At 43.9% G+C, this 24,490-nt stretch overlaps 1 protein-coding gene across 1 annotated transcript; it reads right to left on the bottom strand.

Annotated features, from left to right (window-relative positions):
- Nucleotides 1-10,199: 10,199 nt before the first annotated feature.
- Nucleotides 10,200-24,490, bottom strand: LOC124690838. Its single transcript, XM_047224167.1, has 6 exons — nucleotides 24,269-24,490; nucleotides 16,552-16,642; nucleotides 16,228-16,397; nucleotides 11,687-11,714; nucleotides 11,492-11,600; nucleotides 10,200-10,724 (listed from the first exon to the last, which is right to left on the bottom strand). Exons 1-6 carry the CDS (start codon nucleotides 24,488-24,490, stop codon nucleotides 10,643-10,645), a joined length of 702 nt encoding a protein of 233 aa, XP_047080123.1. The 3' UTR covers nucleotides 10,200-10,642.

Below are 24,490 nucleotides of genomic sequence, written 5' to 3'. Positions count from 1 at the left end.
GGCGGTGTCCGTACCAGCGGGTGGGTGCGGTGCAGTGCAAAGAAACTACATCTATGTTGATGATGTGGTTGGTGGCCGCAACTATCTCATGCAAGAAGACGGCGGTGATGGAATCAAATCGACTCAATCTTGGATACTTCGTGGCACATGGGGTTGGGGTGAAACGTTATCGTGGATTCTTCCTCCTGATTTCTAATCTAGCTAAGAAGAAAAGATCCAACGGTAATCAGATTTGCTAAGAAAGGTTATAATTGGGAGGGGATTAAGAGGATGTTTGGGTGATCTACATTTAGTCATTTACTAGTAAATTAATTAATACATTTTATATTAATTAAATGCCCGTGCGTTGCTACCGCTTATTTTCTTATTTTCTTTTGTCGGTGTACACGTTGCATGTGTAAAACTAAAATGCACATGAACAATTACTTATATGGAATTATAAAGAAAAGATAGTAGTCACATAAATCTGGGCAACATTGAAACTTTTTTTTTATAAAACGGAGGCAAAAGCTTTGCCTCATCTATTCATTAAGCAGAAGGTACTCGGTTTTTAGGAGAAAACCGGGCGAAAACCAACAACAATAGTGCCAAAGCACACCCACGGCCACACACACACACCGCCACAAGGGCCACACCTAGCCATCCTGGCTACCAACAAAAGCTACAGAAGAAGCTCAAGTCGGTCTATGCTAAACAGATGGCTCTTCGAGGAGAGACCGACAGCTTCGATTCTGAAGACGAGTGTAATATCCCAGGTAATGGGGTTACAAAAATAGAGGAAACAGATGTGTGCATTGCATTCATGCATAGAAAATCTGGGAAATTTTCGCGCTTTAAAGTAAAACAGATCACGATAGCGAAGTTTCACTTGATCTTGGTGGAATTGAAGTAGCTCATCAAGTCAAGCGCTATAAACCTCAATGTGACTTAGTTAAAACCTTGTTTTGGGTAGAGATGATTTGATCTAAGGGGTTAGATCAAATGGAACTAATAATTAACACAACAACACTTTACCCAATGATCAATTGCTTGATCTCATAAAAGATTATAATATGGAATTCCCTGCCATAACATATGAACCTACAATTAATTGGGAATCAAGTAACAATAATTGGGAAACCATTCTTCACTTATCTTTTCCATGCCTTAAACTAATCCATGATCCTACATGAAACCTCATGGTATTCATTCCACTTCAACATTGGAATTATAACAAGGAGATCCACTCAAGAAGTATATATTCTTCTATATTCCAAGTTATTACACATCAAACCTATAGAGGTGAGAGTTCTATAGTATTCATTAGAGAAGCAATGGAAAACCTTGAGCTAAACCTTGGATATACATCCAAGTATTCTAATCATCATCTTCAAGAGGAACCTTTGAGTATTATTCAAGACATTTCTTAGAGAGAGAAACCATATATGCTAAACATAGAGATTGATGATCACATCACCTCTATGGAGCCTAATCTTAGGTTAGTATTAAAGACCTTTCCCAAATAAGAGAGACCAATCATACTAATTCTAGCTTCACCTATTAAGAATATAGGACAATCTTTGAACTAAAGTATTAGGTTGTAAACCATTTCCTTTGGAGTGGTGAGATAACCTAATATCACATGAAATAATACCCTATCCATGAATTGATTAAGTAAGGAAGAGAACTATCCATATAACCAGATGATCATATTATCATTGTTTAAGTAGAACCCTAACATGATATCTCAGGCATTCTCCTGGGATATAATCTATTGAGACAACCATAACCATGGGCATCCAAGAAACTATAAAAGAAGTTCTATATCTTAGTTGATCAAGAAAATACTTGATCTTAGAAGTGAGAAACCCAACTCATGAGAGATTCTAAGGAAGCCAACCCTTGATCATTATAAATTGAGTAATGATCATAAACCCTAAGAACTTGTAGTAGAAGCCATTAAGAACAAGTTGATCATGTCTAATTCATGATCAAACCTTGGAGATATATAACTACCAACTAAACCTTAGTGGGTTAAGCAGATATAATCCAATGACAGAAATCATAGGGGAACTACTAGAAAACCTAAACCATTTCACAAAGGTTAATTATAGAGACAACTGTATATTAGCAACCTTCGTATAGTTTAGCCCTATATTCATCTAAATGATCTGGGAATTTATTCATCTTATAAGTGGTGAGAAAGAGCAACACTAGCCAGAGTAATATGGTGTTAAGTCATATATAGAACTTATGCTCATATCTCAAACTTACTTGTGAATTATTTGATGATCACAAGTAAAACCCTAACCTATATCCCAACATTAGTTGTGCACCACTTGGATGATCACAACTAAAACCTAAAACACAATTAAATCCCAACCCATGTGTCATTAGGTGAATATAATTAGAATCCTAGTAATATTTGAGATAAGCATCTTATTAATGGTGAGGTAGAGTAAACCTAAACCACTCAACATATGATCAACACACACTAGGAAACAATAATACCTAATACCATATTGCACTTATGCTTCATCTCATAAGCATAAGAAAACTCTAGTATCAATTCTATAAAGATTCTAACAGGAATCAAGATATAAACCCAACCTACTCTTCAAACTTTGCATATATAGGTATACCACCTATTGTTTCCAAATAAATGAAAGCCTCATGAGAAGAACAATATCCATCTTAACCACTTTAAAACTAAAGGTTTAGAAGATGACATTAATACTTTAAAATAGCCTTCAACAATTTTCCAAATCCCTAACCATCATGAGCACATGCAATAATGCCATGAGATCAAATTCTAAAATAAGAAACTAAATAAGGAACTATGCCTTGTAAATTGTTTCTGCAAGGTAACAAAAACTTAACTATCAATAGGTACTTAGAAGGGCCTATTTAAAAAATAGTTGGACCACCCTAAATTGATCATTGCAAATTATGTCTATATAGATGTCCATTTCCAAACTCTCATAACATTTAATAAACAATGGTGTCATAACACATATAAATTATTCTTAAAATCCCATATGAAGTATATTAGTATCTTCATAAATTCCAAAAGGATCCACACATGAAAAAAAAATCCCGCAAAACAGATTTGAATTAAAACAGAATTCAAAATGGAAAATTAAAATAGAAAACAGAAAATAGGAAAGAAAAAGAAAACAGAAAAAAAAGAGGGAACAACTCACCTGGACTCACCTGGCCGCAGTAGACCCACCAGCAGCCCAATTCTCAGCCCAGTCCATCGCCAGAACCAGCCCAAACCCAGCTCCGTACCGATTCGTGAGGATAAGAACGAGGAGAACGTCGTCTCCTTCTTCGCCACCGTCGGCGCACAGGAGGACGCCACGGCGACGAGCAACTCCACGTCCCGGCCGCCATTCTAGACCGCACGACCGACGAAGAACCGCCTCAACCCTATAAATACTCGGTCGTAGACTCCCTCGCTTCTGTTCTTCTTTTCTCCCCAAATTTCTCAAACCCTAGCCGCCCGGCCATCTTCGCAGTCGCCGATTAGGGCCACCTCGAGCACCGCTGTGAAGCTCTGGGGCTTCGCATGGTCGCCAGCAACCTCCTCGTCAACGCATGCTTGCCGGGAAGCCCTACAACCGACGAATCGAATCGCCGTTTCTCCGCCGGTCACCCGCAGACGCCGACGATCGTCGTCGAGATAAGCCACCCCAAGTCTTGCCGACACGCTCGTCGGAACCGCGGTGAGCTCCTCTACCGCCTGGCATGCTCGCCTTGCTTACTAACCCACAGTAGCGTCACCGCGTCGTGAACCCGTGCCCGCCGCCGTATTTCGAGCTCGCCGGAGTTACTCCGGTGACCAAAAGTTAGGGGCGCAGCCACCCATAGGCTCAGCATAGCGCGGCGACTTCAACCCGCACCTCAGCTCGGGCGCGGGAGCGCCGATTCGCCGGCGTCGATTCCGTCTGGCCGCCGGCCGGTCTCTGTCATGCCACCTCGTCAATTTTGACTGCGGTCAAAGTAGTCGTGGCAGCTGACCTGGCCACTGGCCTACCTGTCAGCGACTATGCGGGTAGAGTACCCGGGTAGCATTAGTAATTCCGTTTTAAATTTAAATTCAATAATTACTGCAACTTTGCAAAATTATATAAAATTCATAATAACTCAGAAAAATGAAAATAAGATATCAAAATTCTTAGAAAAGTAAACTCTATCAAATAAAAATATAATATGAAATTTTTATTTTTAATAAAAATTTAATTATTTAATACTTGTTATTTAAGCCTTTAATTTTAATTCTAAATTCAATTAAAATTCAATAATTAGTAAAAACTTCTAAATTTAATAAAAACCAGTAAGTAAATCAGGAAAATATTAAAACTAATTTTCCTTTACTTTTAACTTATTAAATCCTTAATAAGAGGATTTAAACCCTAATTAATAATTGTCTTAATTATTAATTCATTAAAAATAGTATAATGCCATATCCCAACATTATTTTAAAGAGTATTTATAACTTCAACTTTATTAATAAAGTTATTAATCCATGAATTATAGGGTAATTAGGACAACCTTAGATCCTTTATAAATAAAGTTATAACCCCATAATTTCATGAAGGATCCTAAAACCCTAATACCATTAGGAACCCTAGCCCTATTATTTTATGTGAACCCTAAATTGCTAATAAACCTAAACCTAGGTTATAACTTGTGATCATGTTATTTCCTTTTGGATTATAGACTCACAATTAGCAACTAAGTATTTGTTCTTGTTCCCATAAAATAATAGAAGCCATAGTACTTATAAGTAGATATACCATGAACACATCCTAATAAAACCTAGATGATAATGTAGGGTCAACCAAGTGCAAACCCTAGTTATTATTACCAAAACCATCATCCTTAACTATCCATGATTAGCATCACACCATTGTGATGAACCTCAGGAACAATTATGCCAAATCTTGAGCATTACCTAACCATATTCCACTAAACCTAGTAGTGTTGGATACTTATCAACCATCCTATTTAGGAGCCAATTACTCCTGACTTAATAGAACCAACAGTAAAACCTAGACCACTTCCACCCTAATTGATATACTTCTTATTAATTAAGAAGTATGTTCTTCAAAAGTTATTCTTTTGAAGAAAATATGGAATCATCATCAACCCTGCTTATAAGGACCTATAAACCCTAGCCAGCTATCACTAGCAAGATAAACCCACCTTGACAACCACCAAGTAAAATAAATTGCTTAGGATGCCTAGGCTTATCTTAACCCTACAAGCCCTAGGTGTTGATGAATCCAACTTTGTTGGGATCCATCTAATACCTATTCCAGCAACTACATGCAGCCATAGTCAACCATAGAAAACCACCCACTTAATTATCATACTTGTTCTTTATTAAAGAACATGTTCTTCAAAAGTTATTCTTTTAAAGTATAGGATAATCAATCATTAACCATGCCATATAGTACTAAAACTGACCACTGTTCCTTACTTGTTAACATTATGCCAATCATCATTCTTTGTGTGCTCAATTGAATATTATGCTTTATTATCTACCTGTTTATAATATCAAGTAAATCACACCTGAATAAGAACCTTGTATGTGAATCACTCTAAAAGTGCAACACACCCTAAACCAATCATTACAACTCACTGATCCTAAATCATCGGGGTTAGTTCACGTTTAGAGCGATTGCATCTTATTCTTATGCATTATTGCATCCTTGCCAATCTTTTAAACATCGTCCTTACCGGACGATGATGCTATTTCAGAATTTGGAGTTATTGCGTATCGAAGACCTTGTCTGCATAATCTTGCAGCCAAGAAAGGCAAGTTCATCACTTGCTCATGTCATTTGAGTATTTCTATCAAATTAATTGCAAAGTACTATGGTTATCACTATTGCATAAAAATCAAAACCACTACTTTCATAACTATGAATATGACTATGTGGTGGGCAATGGAACCATAGATTGTGTTGATATGGTGGAGGTTCCATTGCACGGGTTTATATCCATCTAGGATTAAACAACAAATGTCGCCAGTGGTTCTTGTGCCGTAATACCCGTGTTAACCATAAGATCCGGAGTGGGACGGAGTAGTCAAAAGTGTTTCCACCTCTCGTTCATCAACGGATGCGCTTTACCGTAGACACTTGTATACGTCGGGGCAAGCGGTTGGCTGGGGAAGCCTTAAGTCCCCACGGCATAGTCCGTAGACACTTGTCGCTCGAAGTGCAAGCGGTTGGCTAGGGAGGCCTTAAGTCCCCACGGTATTGCGGTCTATGATGGGTTGCAGCTACCGGCGAAGGAGTTTGGTTAACGAGTCCCAAGCTGTTGTCGTGGTCGGGGTCCACCCGTGAGTGGGAATAATGGGACCGGCGAGGACCCAGGGTCGGGGTATGCAACAAAGGGTGGGTGTTCGAGGTAGCGGAGGAACATGATTGGCTAGACCTTATACCGGGCCTCACACCAAAGGAAGTGTGGACGGGTAACGTGCTCGGTTGGCAACAAGGTTAAGATCTCTTATGGGTAAAGCAACACACCTCTGCAGAGTGTAAAGAACCGTGACCTGCACTCCCTGTTCCGGGATATGGAACTGCGAACGCGGCCGGAAAGGAGCTCCATGAAGTTCTAGTAAACCGGTGAAGGCTGACGGACATAGTTCTTCTGAATAAAAGCAACCTTTTGAAGAAATGATTATGAAATCTTGCATTGGTATTAGACTTTCTGGTCTAATGCTGTAGCTAGTGCATTAAACACCTCTTTCCTATAATGAACTTGTTGAGTACGCTCGTACTCATCCCACTCTTAAATCCCCTGCTTAGATATGGAGGCATCGAAGGAGGAGCTACAGTGCAACTCGAAGGCCGAGGAGTCAACAACCACTTCAAGAGACAGGACCTCGTCGGATGAGTCGAATACCACATCCAACAAGGAGAAAACCTAGTTTAGCCATAGAATGGAACTAGCTTCCTAAACCTAGCTCCTACTTAGCTAGAATCTATTCATAGCCTCTATAGCTAGTCAAATACTCTACAAATAGAGTCCGTGATAAGATTAGATCACGAGTCGTTCTTTTGGAGTTTATTTGCAGTTTTACCTCATTGTAAAGTAGGAGTCTGTGTGGATCTTTTGTAAAGAGTACGTATGTTGTAATTCTATAGACATGCCTTGGACCCGCATATGTTTCTGTTGTACCACTCTGAGCGATATAATACGAGTGGAACGGTGTTTCATTGGTGTTATATCAGACTTGCATACTACACCATGCAGTGGTATGCCGGGTCACCACAACGAGCCTCGAAGAGGAGATGCGCAAGACAAGCGCCAAATAGGACCTTCATCGGACCACGCCTCAAAGGTCATCGTACACTGGTGATCTCACCTACGACCGCGTCCTCTGACATCCGCAAGACGCCTGCGACGGTACCCCTCAGGGTGCAAAACGTCGCCCCCGACGGTACTTTTTAAGGTGCAAAACGTCGGCCCCGATTGCAGCTCCGTCCAAATAAAAAAGGAAGAAGAAACCCGCGCAATTTTTTGCGCCTCCGGGGAATGCGGCTACACATCTACGACAACTACATCATCGACCATGACTACCTCGACCACGGCTACATCACGATCGGCTACCTCGACATCGACATAAAGGCTACGTCTACAGCGACACATCGGCAACAACTTCAGTAGACAGCGTCTGCGTCGTCACTTGCGTCCACGCCACTCCCGCTGTGACTGCGGGAGGGAAGAGAAGGAACCAGAAGGGAACGCCGATGATGAAAAGGAGGAGAAGGAGAAGAGGACGGAAGCACGGGACTGCAAATTCAGTCGCAATCGTCCGCTTCACTCCCGCTACGACTGAGGGGGGATGTTAATACGTATAGGATATAGAGATAGACTAAGACTGTAGAGATATCATCTTGTACTCCAAGTCTGCTCCCTCCTGTATTTCTATATATACCCCATGAGGGTCACCGAAATAAACAACGAAAACGAAATAAATATTAGGGTTTTACGACTTTCTACAGGACCTTGTGATGTGTTGCAACTCGCATACCACGACTGAACTTCCGATGCCTCTCATTCCAATGGTATCATCGAAGTGCTCTTTACTTTTTTTTCGATAAGGGGTAGCCGCAGCCTCTGCATCAATTGATGCATACGGCTCTTTGCTTTTGTGGGTATTATGTTGGCACGATCTTGATGAGTTCTTTGCATGCTACCTATATTTGTATTGCTGAAGGCTACACCAACCCCTATCTATGAGCGCACCCTGCAACGTACGTGTGAGCTCATCTGTGTCCTATTGATTCACTATGATGTGCGATTGTGAGATTATGTAGACATTTGTCCAATTGGTGTGTCCGTCCTTGTTAGGTTTAGGTTGGTTGGAGAACCCCTGCATGGACTACTATTTAACAACATAGCTAGCTAGACTCAACGCACGCTTTTTATTTTTATTTTGCTTGAAAATAATACATGGCTAGACATATTTGGTGAAAAGATAATCTATGTGATATGGAGCATAGTAGTTTTCTTGAACGAAATATATATGTAATTCTAGTGAATATGTCTATAGCTACTAAAACGCTTTATATATATACGACTTCACACCAAATGTGATACCACAATTTTTTCCTTAGGTTAAAGTGATAAATCACTAACTTAAGGGGTTCGAAGTGATCCACTGTTTTGAACCCTGAATCACAGACCAAGGTGGAAAGCAAAGAATTGTGGTATGATGGGTAGCCTAAGCTAAAATGAGCAGGATTTGAGAATTTCAGTCGAATTCCATGTTTAAACTCATGTGCAAAAGGATGGAAAAAAAACGTTATATATGATTTGAGATGATAACGGGTAGGGAACTAGAAGTCTGACGGGGCTTCAGTTTAGATGAACTAGAAATTTGCAATAGAAAATGTGAAAGGCAGTAAACAAGACAAGAAGGTAAAACTGATTTCCCTTCAGATCTCTGCAAGCTCTTGCTAATGTCGGCAGACACATGCTACTGTTAAGTTGCCTATCAGATGACTGCTCATTTGTTTTGAGTAATACTTGGTGTTCCATGCTTCATTGCTTCCTAATTATCTTGATACTGAGACACCTTAACTGCCTTACGAGCCATTAAACCTTAACTAAAAATTTATCCTTTAACATAGCCCTCCTAGCATTGTATATAACCTATTTTTCCATCTAATATGAATAGGCAGCTGCCGGGTTTACCCCAGAAAAAAAGGATTTGAAACATTTGTTGCAGGAGATTGCTAGACCTGATACTTTAACACAACTCAAGGCATTTTTTCTGTAGAACTCCCTCAATATTTTCAGCGTCTCATGCATGTCGGATGTTAGGTTTTTCCTATCTATTAATCTTGCACAATTCAGCACGGACAATTCAGCACAATCTTTTTTACTATGTTTCTTTAAGTTGATGTGGCAACCGTTAAGGATGATGAATGGATCGGTTGGAGTAAATAAACTGAAAGGTAGACCTTTTTCTTTTCTTTTGGATGACCTGCTGTCTGATCAATTGCTGCAAGGGCATTACCTCCTGCAGGACATAAAGGGGCCATGAACATATGTCATGGTGGTTGTATTTCTGCTCATGTTATCTATGATGTATGATGCAACTTCGGAATTCCAGAAAACAATTTATTTTGGTAAACGGTAATCCAAAAATGAATTTGTACATGACATACATTAATTGTTTCATCAGATTTTACAAATTAACTAAACATTATTGTACTGGCAAACAAGATATAGGCACAGGTAGCTTGCCGCAGTAAGCTGCCAAGGGAAAAACATATTTCTGACTGCTGCTCTCCGTTTCATCTACAGTATGAACCATGACATTGCAAAATTTGACCTTTTGTATTGGTGCTGTTGTTAGTGTGAAAACAAATTAGTTTATATTGACCCATCAAGGTTGACGCAGTGAAAACTAGCATTTGTAATATGGTGTCCTAATGCGAAATAATTTCAGTAATGTATGTGATTTCCCCTGAAGTGGAAGTCGTCTCTCACAGGACAAACTGCAATGCAAGTGCAAAAGGAAAACACACTGCTGACAGCTAACTCGGTTCCATCTACAATGAGTTATTTCTATGGCACTACGATTCCATTAAGGTATTAGGTAGAATTCAGTAGGATATCATCACCACCATCCGTCCTCAAAATGGCATAAGTTCACAACTTCAGATAGTAACAGTTCCGAATCCAAGGAATGAAAAGGGGCAACACTGAAGTACAACATGAATGGCCTTAAGAAAAGAAGCTCAAACAAATTGGTGTATTTACATTTGGCCAGGTATGCCCATGTTCGGTTGTACATCTGATATATACAAGGAGGAGGTAGCAATCAGGGGTCGGATACAAATGAATGATATAAGTAAACACACATGAAGCTGCACTAAACAGGTACATCAGATACTAGGAATCAGCCCCCACATGATCATCACTAGACAGTATGTGGTTAGATCTGGCACATGATCTAACTGTTGAAAGCAGCCTATGAGCCTACGGGTGAAGACCTTGCGAAGGACTTCGGCAGTCACATGGCAGAACAGGCATATCACAGTGTTTGAAAACAACACTTCCCGTGATGGAGGTACAGGGAAGTCATAATACACAATGTGTACATGATCACGAGCACAGGACATGGGACTATTCACAGGAACTTGGATACCACGCGGCAGGATGTCCAAAAGGCTGCAGTTGCCGCTTTTAGAATTGCCGGATTCTGGTAGATACTGCAAGAGCAAGATACAGGAGCGAAATCAGAGAGATAGCTACACAACTACGGGAATAGCAAACACCCAGTTGTATGCAAACCAAGAGAAATAGTATGATGAACCAAGAAATCCCTAGGCCCTATTGTTTAAGAAAATCGAATTACTATTCTCATAAACAGCATTGAATAATCTGGGATCAATCCCTGCACAATATTTCGCTGCAAGCACTACCGTTAATTTTGACAACATCATCGACATGATAACACAACTCTGATTTTTTTTGTGAGCATGTACATTGATTTTAGTAAAGCGGCCTTTAGATGCATTCGGTTCCAAATTAATGCCAGATAAAGAAGATTTTGGGTGTAGTTTTCCTTGTGATGGCCCAGGGTGCGTCGGTACTTGTGACATTTTTGCTTGGGACACGTTTTATTTGGCAGTTTTCTGTATAGATGCGAGTGGGTCACAGTTAGTGATCAATATGGAACTTCAACTGATGCAACTCATCAGATCCTAACTTTCTTTACTAATCTAGTTGTTCACAAAATGATGTTGTCCAGTTGCCCTGAGGCAAGTATTTATTTATTTTTGTTGCTTACAAACCATTTAGTTTGATAAAATCATGTCCTAAGTCTTCATTTTTCACTGAGAAGTAAAGTTTCCTCTAAGGTCTTAAAAAAGATTATTCGGGAGGTCCAAGGAGCCTCTTGAAGACATGAGGCTTACCCTAACAAATCCACCATGGGAGAATTATAATAGCAACTGTGATTGCAAGGATAGCTTACCCAATAGCTGTCGCACTCCATGATGCTACATTATAAATAACTTGTGTTCCAGCCCATGCCTTCTGAAGCTTGCCTTTTCTCTTTTTAGTTGAAAATGTCTTGCTAAGGGCTGAGAAATGAAGGGTGGGGAATCTAACATAAGGAAACTTTCAACTAACAAAATTCATCTGAATTAAGAAAGGGGACAAAAGTTACCGTCTTGAAGTTGATTGGGCGTCAATACCTACATAACACGAAATCTCCAGTATTAGAAGTACAAAGATTCCAAATCAATGAGTGGCATGAAATCCTCTTTCATGATGACAATCTCACAATCAAGGTTCCACGAGAGCCTCTATGTGGAGGTTCAATCTGTTAATGAGAGAATAATTGATGTGTATGTCCGTGAATCCCCAAATGCACCACAGTGGAGGCTAACCTGCGTTTATGGGGAACCCCGAGTTGAGAATCGCCACCGCATTTGGGACGCTCTGAATAATATGAAAGCCGACTCGAACCTGCCATGGCTCGTCCTTGGCGATTTTAATGAAGCCTTATGGCAGCAGGAGCACTTCTCATGCACTCCTCGGGCTGAACGGCAGATGGCTGCGTTCCGGGAAACCCTTGCTGTGTGTAACTTGGTTGACCTGGGGTTTAAGGGCTTGCCGTATACCTATGATAACAAACGAAGTGGCAGAGCCAATGTTCGTGTAAGGCTTGACCGGGCTGTTGCTACTGCTGAATGGCGCGACCTTTTCGCTGATACGTGTGTGGAGCACCTGGTGTCGCCGGTGTCTGATCATAACCCTGTACTTGTCCGTCTGATCAAAGAGTCAAGAGCAAGCCCGAGACAGCCCCGACGCCACTATGAGGTCTGGTGGGAACGAGCAGCTGAACTCCCTGAACTTATTGCATCTGCTTGGGAGGAGACAGGGCAAAAGAGGGACCTGAACTCTGTTCGTAAAGGCCTTGATAATGTCATGAACGTTCTCCAAGCCTGGAGTCGCAAGAAGTTTGGCAATCTGCTAAAGGAATTGGACAAGTGCAGGAAGGAGTTAGAGCACCTCATGTGGCTTAATACAGATCGTACCGCGATCAGACGGGTCTCTGATCACATGAACGAGCTATTATACCGTGAGGAAATGCTTTGGATGCAAAGATCACGCATAAACTGGTTGAAGGAGGGAGACCGTAATACTAAAAAATTTCATCAAAAGGCAACCTGGAGGGCAAGAAAAAACAGGATTAAACGCCTGAAAGATGACAATGGAACATGGAAGGATAATCCTCCGGACATGGAGAGAATGGCTACATCCTATTTTAAGGATCTTTTTACACGTGACCCTGATATTAATTTTGAGAGTTTGGCACAGTTGCTACAGGTCCAAGTGACACCAGAGATGAACGAGATGCTATGCAAGGAATTTTCTGATGAGGAGATTGGGGATGCCTTGTTCCAAATAGGGCCACTCAAAGCTCCTGGCATAGACGGCTTCCCAGCCCGCTTCTATCAGCGGAACTGGGCCACTCTGAAGGTGGAGGTGATCAATGCAGTGAAGCTGTTCTTCCTCACTGGGAATATGCCTGATGATGTTAATGACACTGCTATTGTCCTTATTCCAAAGGTGGATCACCCGGAGACGCTGAAAGATTTTCGGCCAATTAGTTTGTGCTCGGTTCTATACAAAATAATCGCCAAATGCCTAGTGAATCGACTAAGGCCTATACTTGGAGAGATCATCTTTGTTAAGTGCCTTCGTTGCGGGGCGCCTGATCACCGACCACGCTTTGGTAGAATTTGAGTGCCTCCATTTCATTGAGCACAACAGGAAGCAAGAGCAGAGTTTTTGTGCATACAAGCTGGACCTATCTAAGGCTTATGATAGGGTCGATTGGGGTTTTTTACGGACAGCGATGGAAAGGCTGGGTTTTGCTCACAGATGGGTGGACTGGATTATGGCTTGCGTCACCACTGTGAGGTACAATGTGAAATTCAATGGAACCCTCCTGGATTCGTTTTCCCCTTCCCGAGGTCTTCGGCAAGGTGACCCCCTATCCCCCTTCTTGTTCTTGTTTGTAGCTGATGGACTTTCAGCGTTGTTGCAAAAAGAAGTGCAGGCACAACGGATCAAGCCCCTGAAAGTGTGTCGACAGGCTCCTGGGGTCTCTCACCTTCTGTTTGCGGATGACAGCCTTTTGTTCTTTAGGGCTAATGTAGAGGAAGCCCAGTGTATCCAGGCCGTCCTGGAATCATATGCCCAGAGCACAGGCCAGTTAATTAATCCGAGTAAGTGCTCCATTATGTTTGGAGAATCCTGCCAGACAGGGGATCGGGACCTAGTGAAAGGAGTGCTGCAGGTTACCCAGGAAACCTTTGAAACGAAATATTTGGGCCTACCCACGCCGGACGGTCGTATGAGTAAAGGTAAATTCAAGAGCCTGCAGGAAAAGCTCATTAAACGCCTCATTCAGTGGCGTGAGGTTTATCTCTCGCAGGGAGGAAAGGAGGTGCTTATCAAAGCTGTGGCGCAGGCTATCCCGGTATATGTCATGGGTATCTTCAAACTACCCTTCGGCCTTTTGGATGAGCTGACCAAGTTAATAAGAGATTTCTGGTGGGGCGCGGAAAATGGCAAGAGGAAAACACATTGGATCTCTTGGGATAGCATGTTGAGGCCAAAGGATGAAGGCGGTATGGGGTTTAAGGACATGAGGCTTTTCAACCAGGCCCTGTTGGCCAAGCAGGCCTGGCGCCTACTGCAGAACCCTGAAACCCTGTGTGCCCAAGTACTGAAAGCAAAATACTACCCCCAAGGCATGCTAGCAGATACTGCTTTCCCCGGGAATGCATCAACTACTTGGAGAGCCATTGAGTATGGGCTAGAGCTGGTGAAAAAGGGGATGATTTGGCGTATTGGTAATGGTGCGAGCGTCCGAATCTGGCGTGCGTCGTGGATACCACGCGAGTCCTTCCTCAAACCAATCACACCGCAAGGCCGATGTAGGCTGCGCTGGGTGTCAGACTTCCTGAATCCAGATGGCTCCTGAAATGAGCAGCTGCTCGATCGTTGGTTCCTGTCCATCGATATCCAGGAGATCCTCAAAATCCCAACATCGACAAGGAACGAGTCCGACTTCATAGCGTGGCATCACGAGAAATCTGGGGCCTTTTCGGTCAGAAGCTCCTACCGGCTGGGACGTGAGGAGCAACTCCAAAACGAGGGACGTCAGGCAACAAGTGCGCAACCATTGGGCACAAGCGGCGATTGGAAACTCATCTGGCAATGCCCTGTCCCACCCAAGGTCCGCATATTTGCTTGGAAGCTGGCACGCAATGCCCTCGCCACTCAGGTTAGCATGGTACGGAGGGGTATGGAGACGTTGCCTACCTGCACTATTTGTGGAACTGAGGACGAGACAACATTCCATGCTATGGTTTTATGCCCTCATGCACGTGCACTGTGGGAGGCAATGAGACAGGTATGGGATCTCCCCAAGGATGAACTTCTGTTTGACATAATCAGGACTGGTTCATGCATGCCCTTCGCTGTGTGGATGTCGATCAGCGCGTAGCCTTCCTAATGACCCTTTGGAGAGTCTGGCATGTGCATAACGAGATCACACATCAAAAGAAACCCGCTCATGTTGAGGCATCAAGGCGATTCCTGATGAGCTACGTCGAGTCATTGATGCTTATCGAGCAGAACCAGGTGGTCGATACAGACAAGGGTAAACAAAGCGTCGACTATGGCCGGGGCTTTGGGAAGAAGAAACAGACGACGGAAGAAAGACCCCACATCAAGCAGAAGTGGAAACCACCTGACGCCGGGCTAGCCAAGCTAAATGTGGACGGGGCCTTCTCTACTAACGGCCGTGCGGGAGTAGGCATGATTTTGCGTCGGAGTGATGGCTCGGTCATTGTTGCTGCATGCAGGAGCCTACCTTCTTGCGCGGATGCGCTGGAGGCGGAGATTGTGGCCATTGATGAGGGGCTGAACCTGGCTTTGGCCTGGGAACCAGGGGCAATTGTCGCGGAAACTGATAGTGCGGTGGCCCTGAAGCTCATCAGTGAGACTACCCCAAACCTATCCCGCTATGCTATGTGTGTTAGTAGTATCCGTGAGAAATTGAAGGAAAGAGCGATTGGCTTATGTAAGGTTAGTCGGGAGGTGAATGACGCTAGCCATAGTTTGGCCTTCTTAGGGAGAGTACATGAGAGAACTAGTGTTTGGTTCCAGAACTACCCATCTGATGTTGCTCTCGCGATTCAGGCAGACTGTACTCCCCCTGTCTAATTAATATAAGCTCTTTTCCTTGCAAAAAAAAAGGTTCCACAAAGAATATTGACAGGCCTTCCCATGTTGATCTAGATAGTGCATTGGACAAATAGCGTGAAACCTACCACATGAAGAGTAGACACCATACTGAACTAGTAGTTTTTACCCATGCATCTAACTTGTACAAATATATTTAATTATCCAGAAGCGTGCAACAGATAAATAGTGTGAAGAGTAGACACCATACTGAGCTACAGGTAATCCATGTCCCCAAGTCATGTTTCTAACTTTTATGTATGTATTTAACTATCCAGAACCTCAACAAGCACTGCAAAATAAGCATGATTTTCATACAGAATCCAAGACTCGATGTACATTTGGATGCTGAGGCTGATATTCAGGACTGGCTGTGTAAGAAGAGCCAACTACACAGAATAATTCAAGGGAGATCGAATTAAAGGTGAACTGAACTTTGCACACCTTAGTTTCTTTCAGCGACAGCAAGTATGCAGCCACGAAGCACGCAATCCCATCAACTATATCCTCTTGCTTACCGAGAACATATCCATCCTCTGAATCATCACTGACGTTCATACTCTTGTCATCCCATATATCTGCCGCGCTTACGATACCCCATGATATGGTTTCAACTACTGTTACACGAGTAATTGTAGAACTGTTCAGTTGTCATGTTTGACTGAAATGAGTGAATAAATGGGGGTCTAGCATGATGTGGCACGGTGCAAGACGCATTATGTCTAAGATCTGGTTCCCGCAAATGGTAATAACAGTTCATTTGGGCACCTGCTCCATTTTGGTATACCAACTTCTGAATGTTATCAAGCTTTTGAAGAAATTCAGTTGATTCGACCCTCGAGTTGAGAAGATTACATAGCTGCAGAGCATGGGGTGTAATACAAAAATTAGTACAGCTTTAAAACAAAAGGAAGCACAATGAAAAGAACTCTTCTTTTCTCCTTCCCTCCCTCCCTAGTCCTAGGTTTCATCTCAGTACATCTTCCTAGTAAGTGATATCGAGGGAATATTCGGTGCAAATTGAACTTTTTTTTTTGAGCTGAAAACTGTAGGGGAGGCCCCGACAGTAAAATTTTATTAAAAGAGATAAAATATGTACAAGAGGAGAGAAAAAAAGGAGGGAATGTACAGAAGGGCCTAACCCTGGGCATAACCCAAAGAGAGCTACAAAGCGTCTAGCCAAGCTAAGAGAGGGGTTTTTTGGTCATCCTTCATTCTGTAAGAGAGAAGGAAGATGTCCCTCTTAAAAGAAAAGGACCAAGCTCTAAAAGAAGGTGTTACATTGTCAAAAATAAAAGCGTTCCTTTGCTTCCATAGATTCCAGGTGGCAGTGGCGAAAACTTCAAAGAAAAAAGGCTTCCTGAAGATTTCTCGTGCAGTAGCAATCATCTCAGAGAGTTCCATGGTGTCTTCAAGAGTGATGCCAATGGATTGCCAACAACATTTACTGAAGTTACAATTCCAGAAGAGATGGTCCCTGGTTTCTAACAACCCATCATCGCAGAGACGGCATATTCCGTTGTCATTGAGTGAAAAATTTCTCCTTATAAGCATATCCTTGGTGTTTAGGCGGTCATTAGCGAGAAGCCAGAAGAAAGATTTAATCTTGGGAGTGCACTTTGATTTCCAGATCCATGAAGAGAAGGTTGGGGCTTGAATGTGTTCGAAGGTTAGCTTATAAACCTTGTTAGCGGAGAAGCGAGAGCCCCAACTATAAAACCATAGGTCCTTTCCATCAGCGTTCCGAGCGGATCTGGTCTGGTGTATAAGGTGATTGAACTCATGAAACTCCTCGAAGGCTTGGGTGGACAACGGGAGATGGAAAGCATCAATAGGGTCGTCCAAATCTAGAATATTTTCCACAGAAGCTAGCTTATTAATAGCGAAGGAGTGTAGCCTAGGGAACCTTGTCATGAGGACATCCGAAGCCCAATTGTCGCTCCAAAAGAGTGCAGTGTCACCAGTACCAATCGCGCATGAGGCAATCCTCTTGAACTTTGAACAAAGCTTGACAATGTCCCTCCACCAAAATGAGCTTGAAATGTTAGAGGCTTGTGGAGTGGAATTATTATAGCTCTTCCAAATTAGATGGACCCAGGGAATGTTCTCCTTATTGAAAAATTTGTGCAAAAATTTGATAAGAAGAGCCTCATTGTGGGAAGCAAGGTTACTGATACCCAGACCTCCTTTCGATTTTGGTCTACATACTAGGTCCCATGCTGCCAAAGATTTGGGTCTGTTGGAGTTATCCATTTTACCCATATACCAATTCTTCTACTTTTATCCACAATTTCAATGGCTCCATCTGCAATTTTGAGAGTGGAGAGGTAGAAGGTGGGTAGAGAGCTAAGAATGGCCTTAGTCACCATTATTCTACCATCAAAAGAAAGGAAGGAGGCAGTGGCAGCAAGGCGATGGTTAATCCTCGAATATAGCGGGCCAAGGTCACGAATGCGAGGTCTGCTTAGGCCAAGCGGGAGGCCGAGATACGTGAAGGGGAAAGTTTCTAGCTTGCATCCAAAGAGGCCGGCCAAGAGGGTCGCTTTCTCATTAGGAACATTAATCGGGAGTAAGCAAGATTTGGCGAAATTAACTCTTAAACCCGTAGACTGGGCAAAGGTTTCCAGGATGCTTTTAAGACATAGAAGTTGTCGAGAGCAGGCCTGCATAATTAGTAAAGTGTCATCCGCGTATTGGATTATTGGAAACTCTCCATTCACCGATGGGATGGGATGTTGAAGGAGATTGATTTGGCTAGCTTTGTTGATGACAGTTTGAAGAAGATCCGCTGTAGATACATATAAAAGAGGAGATAGAGGGTCGCCTTGTCTTAGCCCTCGTCTGCAGTGGAAAGATTTCCCTGGAACGCCATTGAGAAGAACCACAGAAGTGCCAGAAGAGAGAATACAATTAATCCAACCGATGAACCTATCATCCAAGCCATACTGTTTCAGCATAGATATGATCGCGTCATGTTCGATCATGTCGAAAGCTTTAGTAAAATCAAGCTTGAGGACAATGATCTCTTTTTTAGACTGATGGCATTGATGGAGAAATTCGAAGCTCCAAGCGAGGCAATCCTGAATAGTCCTGCTTTTGATGAAACCATATTGGTTTTGATGAACGATCTTGAGGATCACCTTTTGAAGGCAATCAGCAAGAAGTTTAGTGAGGAGCTTAAGGCAGGAGTTGAGAAGCGAGATAGGTCTATAGTCTCCAAGATTTTCAGGGTTGAGAACCTTTGGTATAAGTGTAATAAGAGAGTTATTGATTCTTTGGAGGTTCACATTGCCATTGTAGAAAGCATGACAGAGTGCGTAAAAATCATCCTTAATAATATGCCAGCACCTTTTAAGAAAGAGGCCATTGAAACCATCCGGACCAGGGGAATGATCAGGAGGAAGCGATTTGATGATATTATCAATCTCCTCAGACGTGAAGGGAAGAGAAAGTGATTCCAGCCCATCAATCCTAGCAATGAGGTCTCCAAGAGGAAAGTGCATGGTTGGTTTATCTGTGTGGCCTAGCCGCTTGGAGAAAGTGTTCCAGATTATAGCTGCTTTGGCCTCATGATCATTATATGAGACGCCGTCATTAGAAGTAAGAGTTGGGATTTTATTCCTTCTATAGGACTTTGTGGCAGCTGCATGAAAGAATTTCGTATTCTCCCCTCCCAATTTTACCCATCTAATGGTGCATCTATTCTTCCAGTAGATGCGCTTACAATGTAAAAGATTAGCAATGCGCTCTTTGATTATATTACGGAAGTTGAACTCTGGTAGCGAGAGCGGTCTTTGCTCTTCCAAACCATCGAGGAGATTCAGCACCAAGTTGCATCTGTCCATCCACATGGAGAGACGGGAAGTGTTTTTGCTCCAATTTTTAAGCGCTTTTCTTGTATTCTTGAGTTTCGAAGAAATTATACCCGCACAGTCTCTAGCCCTGCAAGGGATTGCCCAGGCATTCTCCACCACAGTCATGAAGCCTTGACAATCAAACCAGAAATTTTCAAAGCGGAAATTTTTTGCCTTAGGGATATCAGTCCCAATTGAAATCAGGAGGGGGACATGGTCTGATGTATTGCGGGTGAGGGGTTTTATCTCAGTATTTGGAAAGGTCGAGGTCCAGAGTGCCAAGGAGAAAATCCAGTCTACTTGTTCCAATAAGGGGCTCTGCTGCATGTTGCTCCATGTGAAGGCTCGGCCTAAGATAGGGATTTCTACCAGCCCATGGGAGTTGATGAAGTTGTTAAAAGTGCACATGTCCTGTAGGTTCCCACCTTCCCTATTCCTGTTTTCTTCGGAGCGGTAGAAGTTAAAATCCCCAGCAAGAAGCCAGAGTTCATTATCCGGAATTTCCAAGTTCATCATCCATTCGACGAAAACATCCCGAGCTTCACCGGTACATGGGCCATAAATATTAAGAAGATGCCAGCTTTGTCCAGAGACCAGCGATGTGAATTTGATGTGTACAACGAATTGCATAGATTCTATGACCTGGCCATGGAAGAGAGATCCATTCCAAATAGTGATAATGCCCCCCGAGTTTCCACACGAGGGGAAGTAGGCAAAGTGATCAAAACGTTTTGGTGCGAATTTACGGATGTATGAGTGGTCAAAAAAGTCTCTTTTTGTCTCTTGAAAACATAAGATAGAGCAATTTGACTCATCTATTTTTTCCCTAATCGCATCTTGTTTGACTTCAGCACCAATGCCTCTAATATTCCAATTCAGGATAAACCAATTGATTTTATTTTCCATATATATAAAGGGGAAGTAAAAAAGGGGGGAACGATTTGCATAGCAACCGCACTCGATGGCTTCCAGAGCCAAACATGGCATAAATAAACCAAGGGGCCAAAACCAGGCCAGAAGGTAGTAGATATTAAGAGGGAACTCAATCCCCACAACAGGTTCAGTACACACGAGTAGCTTAATATAAGGCTGAAGTTGCAAATAAAAAGGAAGAGACCACAACATAGCAAAAGGTAAAGCTGGCCGAAGTCATGTCCCTGCTTCTGCAGGCTGCGGCGGTCTTCTACTTCTTCAGTCCACATCTTCATTGGGAATGACCAGATGGAGCAGCTTGTCATCGGCAATCTCCTCAGGAGGGATGCCACAGAAGCTAGTCCCAAGTGCGCGTAAAGTCTCGACCGGCAGATGTGGGGCTGGCTTGCGATGAAGTGGAGAGACGTTAGGGATAACAGCCATATTGCTATTCTTGCGCTCAGGTAAAGAAGCAGAACTGTTCATCTTTAGTTTAGGAGAGCTCCTTTTGAAGAGTGTATTCTGACGTGCTTCCATTGGAATGCTTTTGCAGATCTTCTGGGAACCAACATCAGTGGTGAGTCTGTATCCATCTGCACGGTTGCTGAGACGGGGGCTCCTTCGCACGGTGTGGACTGAAATTGGAGTGCCATGGCGTTTGCGGCGATGGTATGTGATGAGGATACCCTGCCTGTTGCAGAAGCGATTGAAAGCAGGGGGGTTGGGATTGCTGGAAGCTGGTCCGGAGATAGACAGCGGGCTGAAAGCAAGTTTCTTGGTGATTTTTTTGGCTTCAGACATATGGCACCCCAGATTTATAGTGGCAGAGAGCTTCTTAACAAACTGATCTGCCAAAGCCCTTTTGTTCTGTGTACTGATAAGCATGCTTTTTAGAGGCCCTCCGGAAAGATTAACCAAGAGATCTTGCAAAGTAGTGAGGTTTCCTTCATCAGCCGGAGAGAGAGTCTTGCATAAAGATAAAAGGGCATTTGCTGGAGTAGAGCCTGCATGAAGAGTCATGAAGTGACAAGAAGGTGTCCACTTAGAGGTACAAAGGGGGGAGCCAGACACGTATGGGAGTCCAAACTTTTTGAAATCCTCAAGAAAAGAGGCAATCTGGTCATCACTGAGCGCTTGAACTCTTCAAGAGTAGCCAAAATTTCCACTTCAGTGTATCCCGCCAATTTGAGATCCTTGGCAGCTTCTGCAAGGTCAATTGGTTCAGACTGCTCATAGCTGGATTCCTCAGGGGTCTTGAGAAAAAAACCTTGATTATGATCATCATCTTGGGGAGAGACAACAACAGAGGTATGTCCACCACCTAGGGAGGGAGTAGGAGCAGCAGAAGTGACAACCGACAAAATCCTGTCCACCGGTCGCACATTGCCAGCTGATTGTTCTGCATTATTGGCATCATTGGCAGACCAAAGAGCGTTCGATGCTGCATCAACAGGATGTTCTGGGAGAACTGGACCTTGGAAGGGGTGTGCATCAATGTAATCTGGCGGCAGATCTTCAGTTGGTGGCAAAAGAGCTGGCTGTACATCACCGATGAGGGGATATGCAGTGATCGTCCAAGACCTTCTAAAACCATTACGGGAGAAAATCTTCCCAAAAGTGATGTCTCTAGGGATATGATCCAAATTTTCAACTAGGCACTTGATGATAACCTTTTCAAAGCTGTGAGCTGGTTCGTGCCAGAAAAGGAGAACACCTCCAAAAGACTTGACGATGGCTTCGATAGAATGCTGATTAATTAGTTGCTGCGGGATGACTAACATCATGACCCAGCACTGGACCGGCTCATCCATGGATCTCGCATTACGACCCTCGTCTTGATTGATGAAAGAGAGCACACCCGGACCAGGGAAAGCCGGGTGCAAGTTCTTTACCACACGGTCGCGAGCAAAGACAGTTGTGAACTGGAAAAGACCAACACCGAGGGGATGGGGGCCAGAGAGGAGTACCGTTTCCTTGAGGGTGTCTCTGAGATATCTGCGGATAGCAGTGCGCATTTCAAGTTGTAGTTCTGCCGTTTGAGGTTCTGGGAAGACAGTTGCGAGGGCGAAGGTCTCCCCTTGCAGCGGCTGGTCATCGACAGCGAGGACACGAGTCCTTCTAACTCGCTCCTCACCACCCTCACGGATGAAGAAACCCGGCGGCACAAAAGGCAGAGGATCAATGGCAAAATTCGCCATGGGAGGAAGCGGAGCAGAGCTTGACGAAGTGTACGAGGCGTTGTGGGTGGTGGAGTTAGGGAACGAGGCGTCCAGTTTGGGGCTTGGAGCCTTTTTAACCCAACGAACAGATCGATTGCGCTTGGAGTTAAGGCATTGTTTTGCCACGTGCCCATAGTTGTAGCAGGATTTGCATCTGACTTCCGATGTACACTTAGAGGGCTCGTGCCCATAGCCCAAGCAGTTGAGGCACGCCTGGGAAGTTGGGCCGGCCGGTGGGCTAGGCAGACGAGGCGACGGAGGGCTGACCGAGCCGTTGGCCGCGTGCACGCGAGCGGAGCTCGAGGGGTCAGATGCTTTGGAGGCGGCCGACATCGCGCAGCTAGCCCGAGACGCAATTAATGAGGAATTGATGTCACGAACGGTCATCTTCATCGGCTCCGACGAGCGGCCGAAGGAGCCAAAACGTGGCTGTGGCTGTAACTCCGGCGAGCGGCAAGACTCGGCCGCAGGGTTGCTGTAGCCCGCACAAGCCGGGTAGACCAGGGGATCTGCGAAGAACAGGCGGCGATTCCCCCGCGAAGCTCCAGAACGCTTAAGAATTGGCTTAGTTCCTTTCCGCCTAGCTTGGTCCATGACATCGAGAGCTCTGCGAGCACGCTGTTTGGACGGAGGGGACACTAGAGTCCATTCTTTCTCTTGGTCTGAGCACCAGGTCCTGAACTCACGTTCCCAGTTCGGGCCACCGCTGCCCCAAAGGTGAAAGAAGCACTTAAACTCCTTGCAGCTGAAGCTACGGGTGGAGGTGACATGGAAGCCAACACGCTTGCTGCGGACGGAGAATCTGAAGACACGGTCGCGGATGTGAAGCACCTCCAAGTTCCCGCAGAGGCCACCAAGGCAGGATTCAAGGGCCACCAGACCTCAGTTTGCAGTTTGCGATGTTGTTTTATATATCTGAAGTTGCTACTACATACAAGATGTTGTGAGCAGTCAAGTCTGGTTAATGGAATGACAGCTAAGTAAATTCTGAGCCAGTTTAACAACAAAAAAAAAACAGTTTAGCCCATTCAAATTCTGGAATATTTTGTGACTTAGTTCGAGGATGTTGTTGACCAGAGCTCAGTTTTCAGTTATGCTGTGGTTTTATTTGTGGAATTGCTACTTGAAAGAGCACATTTGCCACACCTTTTTTTTTTGCAATTTGGATGTTTGCCACATCATGTGTCACTCACATGTGGTTGTCATGTGGGAAATGTGCACAAAATTCAGCTTGAAAGAAGTTGTGAAAAGTCAGCGAGCATGCTTGGCAAATGGAATGATAATAATTATGTAAAATCCCGATCCAGTTCAATCTGTCAGAATTCATTGCAATTCCAGAAATAGCCTAATCGCTACAGTTTCGACGACCCCCACTGCCCCACAATTGTCCCAAATCGCTAATCAATTGAGCCATCAACTTCGCGAACTGAAATTCAAGTCTCCTACGGATATCAGTAGTACAAAATCTCGTAGTCGGCGCCGCGAGATCTCTCCCCTCACCTCGTACGTCTCGTAGTCGGCGTCGGTCGGCAGCGTGGTGGGCGGGCCCTCCCCGTCGCTGATGTCGCCGGCCCCCTCCACCCCCGCCTCGTCCGGATCCCCCGCCACCAGCCCGTCACCGGGGTCGTCGGCCTCGCGCATGAGCTCGAGCGCGCGCTGGCACTGCTCAGTGGGCACCCCGCACCTGTGATGTGTTCCAAAGTTTGGAATCCAAACTCGCAT

Source organism: Lolium rigidum, chromosome 2, assembly GCF_022539505.1.
Source record: "Lolium rigidum isolate FL_2022 chromosome 2, APGP_CSIRO_Lrig_0.1, whole genome shotgun sequence".
NCBI lineage: Eukaryota > Viridiplantae > Streptophyta > Magnoliopsida > Poales > Poaceae > Lolium > Lolium rigidum.
This window is presented reverse-complemented; position numbering and strand designations above follow the sequence as displayed.